We start from the raw sequence: 5,176 nt of genomic DNA, 5'->3' as shown, positions 1-5,176 counted from the left end.
CAGTGAAGATCAAACTTGCCCCAAGGAACTCAGCACTTTTAATCAGTAGGAAGTAGCCAAACAATTAACATGACCCCCTTCTCATGGTATCCCTGTTTCTCCCCTAACTAGTGTTAGGGGGTAGGAGATAGAAGAATCTACAAAGTAGCNTAAGTCTGGCTACATAAAACAATTGCTAATTTATGAAGGTAATAATTATAAAATAATTTCTGACTCACAGCTGCGCTAGAATTTAAAATTTACTTGGATGNTATATTAAAGTAATATACTTTAAACTGTATAAGTTATGTTTAGTTGCCTAATTGTGTAAGTTACATTTATTTATCCTGAAGAGCAGAACAAAGTTTTCATGATAAAAGGAATCCTTGTTCAGAGAGCAGGGCTCCCCCCAAAGCGTTTACCTCCATCACTTCTTGCTTCTCGTCTGCTGCAAAAATGTTAGGAACTTCACCGGTATTGAGCACATTGTCGATATCTTCTAGGAAAGCTTCCTCCTTAATCTGAGTATCTGTGATCAGAAAGACTGTCTTCTGGCCTTTTACACCAACATTTCTCAACAAGGTCTTAAAGAGAAAATGTACTTATAAGCAGAATGTGGTGGACTTGGCCTGGGTTTGTTTTCCCCTTATTTTCAGGCGTTGATGTAAGGGTACTTTGATTCTGCTGGAGTTGTCAGTCAAGAACTCCATTTCTCCCATACTTTAGTTGGGCAATCCAAACTACTTAGTGCCCTCAAGTTCCTAGACACAACAGTTGGTTCAGAAGGCATGTGATTAAGAAGGACTCAGTCAAACTGTTAATTGGAGGACTGAGCTGAACTTAAAACATAGTCCTTGTTGTACTGGGAAAGGTGCTTACAAGACCAGTAGTACCGAATGCTACTCTGCTGCCTGGGCAATGCATCAGCTGGAGAAGGGAGACAATAGAGAACACTGCCAGGGAATAGAGAGAATTTCTAATTTGGGTCCTTAAATTGAGTCACGTTACGTGACTATATACCTCGAACATTTAAATCCTGTAAACCAAAAACTTCCTCTACTTCTTAAGTTAGCTTGAGCTGTTTTTGTTTGTTTTTGGTCAATTGCAAGCAAAATTCCTTAAGTTAAAATATGGACTTCGTAGTATGATAGAGCTGACTTGTATAGGTCTGTTAAAACTGGCTCTTGAAATTTCAAGAACTTTTGAGGAGATTTTTAGATATAGCCAGGATTAAATTTAAGAGATATGACAGTGTTCTTCCCAGAAACCTTAGGTTATCAAACAAGAAGCCCAGGGTCTGGGATGCATTCCTTCCCTTGGTGTTGTTAGGCATGGGCTTCACAGGGACCCCTACACACAAAGGAAAAAGAACAGTACAGCCTATTGCCACTGCTCTTGATCACTCGCCAGACTTGATGGTCAGCCCTAGAAATGACTGGAAACTTTCCCTGCTAAATAGCTTTCATAGAAACTGAAAGGTGCTATGTAGGCTGCTGTGAGAGAAAAGGTCAGCAGCTGTCTTACTCAGTGTGAACCCTATGAACTGCAATGCCCAGTGCAACAATGGCATGAATATTCTGGGGTGCGGGGGACAACCAATCATTTTGTGATTGATTTCAAGGCCTGATCTGCCGGAGGGAACTCATACATGGTAAACTTGGCCAAGAATCCTTGCTTGGAAAGGTAACTTTTCCTGAGGTGGGGGTGGGGGGTGTGGAACATAAAAGTGTTATTTTTGCTACGTGGATATAGTGTTTGTTCTGGGTAGTTTTATATCAACTTGACACAAGCAAAGTCATCTGAGAGGAGAGGACCTCAATTAAGAAAATGTCTCCATAGGCCAGGCAGTGGTGGCACATGTCTGTATTCCCAGCACTTGGGAGGCAGAGGCAGGCAGATTTCTGAGTTTGAGGCCAGCCTGGTCTACAGAGTGAGTTCCAGGACAGCCAGGACTGCACAGAGAAACCCTGTCTCGAAAAACCAATAAATAAATAAATAAATAAATAAATAAATAAATAAAATGTCTCCATAAAACCAGGCTGTAGGCAAGCCAAGCCTGTAGGGCATATTCTTAATGAGTGATTGATGTGGGAGGACCCAGCCTATTGTTGTAGGTGGCATCCCCCCTGGGCTGGTAGTACTGGGTTCTATAAGAAAGCAGGCTGAGCAAACCATGGGATGCAAGCCAATAAGCAGCAACCCTCCATGGCCTCTGCCTCAGCTCCTGTCTTTAGGTTCCTGTCCTGTGTGAGTTTCTGTCCTGACCTTTCATGATGGATCATGCTGTGAAAGTGTAAGCCAAATAAACTCTTTCCTCCTCAACTTGTTCCATCACAGCAATAGAAACCCTAACTAAGATAGTATTAAACTTCCTTATAAACACTTCTCCCTTTACCCACAAATCAGTTCGGCTTTCATCCCTCCTTAGAGAATTTTCTTATTGTAGTGGATGGTCATTAACACAGACTCACAACCAGTAAAGCTGCAGTAAAGATAGCAAGTGACAGTGTAATGCTCAGCTTCAAACAGAAAACAGTGTCCCCCTTCTCCCTAGGCTTGGGAAACAGGACAGAAAGACTGTAAGAGCCAGAACTTGGGAATGACTGTGTGAGATACTGCTTTTTTGGATAAGATAGGGCTGTTGCACTCATGAACTCAAAACAGCTGTGGATGTCTGTACAAGACCTTATGTATTCACGTGAAATAAATCTTCTCAGACTAGGATAAAGACAGAGTCAGTGCCAACCATGGTAACTTGCATCAGAAAGCCTGTTCTTGTTATCTATCGTTTCCTTTAGCTTCAGTGTTGTCTTCAACAGTGAAACAGAGACAGCTATACCTACTTTATCACAGTGTTGTACCTAGGGAATGAGATTATGTAATTAAAGCACTCAGGAGGTATCCATCCCTCACAGCAGGCACCCATTGGGAAGTATTATCATAACTACTCAAATGTGGTGGCTCCCCTTTACTAGTCAAAGAATGAACTATTTTCACTTTTCACTATAGGTATCTTCATAATTTTACCTTCATATCCTCTCTCCACTCATTCATACCATAACTCTTAGAAATTTCTGGTTGGAAAATCTGCATTTTTGCCATCGATGTAGCCAGTTTAGTTAAAGACTGCCGACCACTTCCTCCAAGCCCAATAAGCAAAGCGTTTCCACCAGACTGCTTTAGAATACGGCATATTCTTGATAAATGTTCCAGGACATATCTGCCAAGAATAAGGGTTATTATCCATAGTAATATACATGTAAATTTTCTTATCATTTTATTATACATCTTTTATAACATCATATTTAGTATATAGATACACAAAATATCCCGAGAAAGTAAACCGTGCAGGAGGTGGGGTTGGGGGAATTCTTGCCGCAAACAGAATGACTTAAATCCGACTCTCCAGAACTTACATACACATCTGGAGGTAACAGTGCAAACATCTGTAATCCCAGAACACATAGGTAGGGGAGGGGAGCTACAGATTCAAGACTCTCTAGAGGCTCATGGGGCCACCTTGCCTGGCTTATGCAGTGGCAAAGAGGTCCTGTTGTAAACAAGTGGAAAGATGAGGACATCTGATCTCCATACTCTGTCCAAAACCAGAGTTTCTTTTTAGTTCTAAAGACTAAGGGGAGAGCTGGCTGAAACAAGAACTTAATAAATTACTGATATTTATCATATATATATATGGTAATATATATGATAAGTATTTACTATTTTTTTGGGTTTTAAATGGTTCATGAAAATTTATAAATAAAGGTTTCAAGCACATACATAAATGGAAAACAGAGGTACCTAAACACAACAAGATTCATTCTTCTTTTGTGAGTTTGATTATACTCATCTAAGCACTGGTCAACAACATCATTAAAGTGATGAATATCTGGAATTTCAATATAAACTCGATCGTCTCCTTCTAGATCAGGATTCATATAATCCCCAAACATGAGACTTCTTAAGTCTTCTTCAGTTACCTATTGAATAGAAGTTAAATTTAAAAATAAATTTAAGAAAAAAAATACAAAAATTTATTTTATGTCATAGTTGACTATTATCTAATTTTTTCAGACATTAAGATTAAAATTATATATGTATGAAATTAACACATAAAATGGTAGGTTTATGCAATAAAAAGAAAAGATCAAAAGGTGCATTTTTGTTTTATGAGTGCTTTGCTGGTATGCATAGAAGTGTATCATGTGTGTGCTATGCCTGAAGAGGCCAGAAGATGGCGTCAGATTCCCTGGAGCTGGAATTATAGATGGTTTCGAGCTGCCATGAGAGTGGTAGGACTCTAATTCAGGTCCTCTGCAAGAGCAGCCAGTGCTTTTAACTGCTGAGCATCTGCAGATGCTTTTTCTATAGACTGTAAATTCATCTTTCTGACATTGTTGAAGCAGAGTCTATGAGAAGAGGTACCATGTACCATATCATTATCTGCTACCATAGGAGATGTCATGCTCTAGATCACATGCATTCTTTTAAAGACTAATCTCAAAATGAACACACATTCACAAGAAAAAGTAAAAGAATGGGTTCAATAAAAGCCAAGTACATTTTTGTAAGATAAGTTCATTAATTACAACAGCTGCTGACATTCTGTTTTTAGCTGACATGTTTTTAATTACTAAGTATACTTACTGGAGCATTCCCATTCCGCAGATGATTAAAGACAATATCAAATGACTCCTTAAAGTGGTCTCTTATGACATTTTTAATCAATAGGAAAAGCCAATTCCGATCTTCATTATTAATAAGGCGATCATAAAACACACGGAGAACCTCATGCACAAACAGGCGGATCATAGTGTGTTTGCTCTCTATAGCATCTTTCTCAATGAGTAAGCAACCCCGGATGACACGTGAGAAATCACGCAAGTTGAAAGTATAATGAGACTTTGCGGGAGTGGGCAGAAGATTTCCCATAGATTGTTTATATACCTGTGAAGGAAAAAATGCAAGAGTTCAAAAATAAAATGCTTATGATTAACAGTTCTAACAAAGTAGTATAAACAATATTTCATTTATCCTATTAAATTCTATCACTTTGGAAATGTGTATATATTGAGCGTAGCATGGAGTACATGTTTACTTTGCTCTATAGCATTAAACCAGGTCCCACTAAGTTGAATGAACTTTTTTTTTTTTTTTTTTTTTTTTTTTTTTTTTTTTTTTTTTTGAGACTGAATGA

At 38.6% G+C, this 5,176-nt stretch overlaps 1 protein-coding gene across 1 annotated transcript in view; it reads right to left on the bottom strand.

Moving 5' to 3' along the window:
- Positions 1-5,176, bottom strand: part of Dnah12 (dynein axonemal heavy chain 12) — a 171,786-nt gene that overhangs the window by 72,700 nt on the left and 93,910 nt on the right. Inside the window, exons 41-44 of the mRNA XM_029541695.1 lie at positions 4,627-4,926; positions 3,781-3,959; positions 3,007-3,199; positions 402-563 (exon numbers count right to left, since the gene is read on the bottom strand). Coding sequence (XP_029397555.1) covers positions 402-563; positions 3,007-3,199; positions 3,781-3,959; positions 4,627-4,926 — 834 coding nt within the window. The remainder of the gene's footprint in view (positions 1-401; positions 564-3,006; positions 3,200-3,780; positions 3,960-4,626; positions 4,927-5,176) is intronic.

The sequence above is a fragment of the Mus pahari genome, chromosome 8, assembly GCF_900095145.1.
Source record: "Mus pahari chromosome 8, PAHARI_EIJ_v1.1, whole genome shotgun sequence".
Lineage (NCBI taxonomy): Eukaryota > Metazoa > Chordata > Mammalia > Rodentia > Muridae > Mus > Mus pahari.
This window is presented reverse-complemented; position numbering and strand designations above follow the sequence as displayed.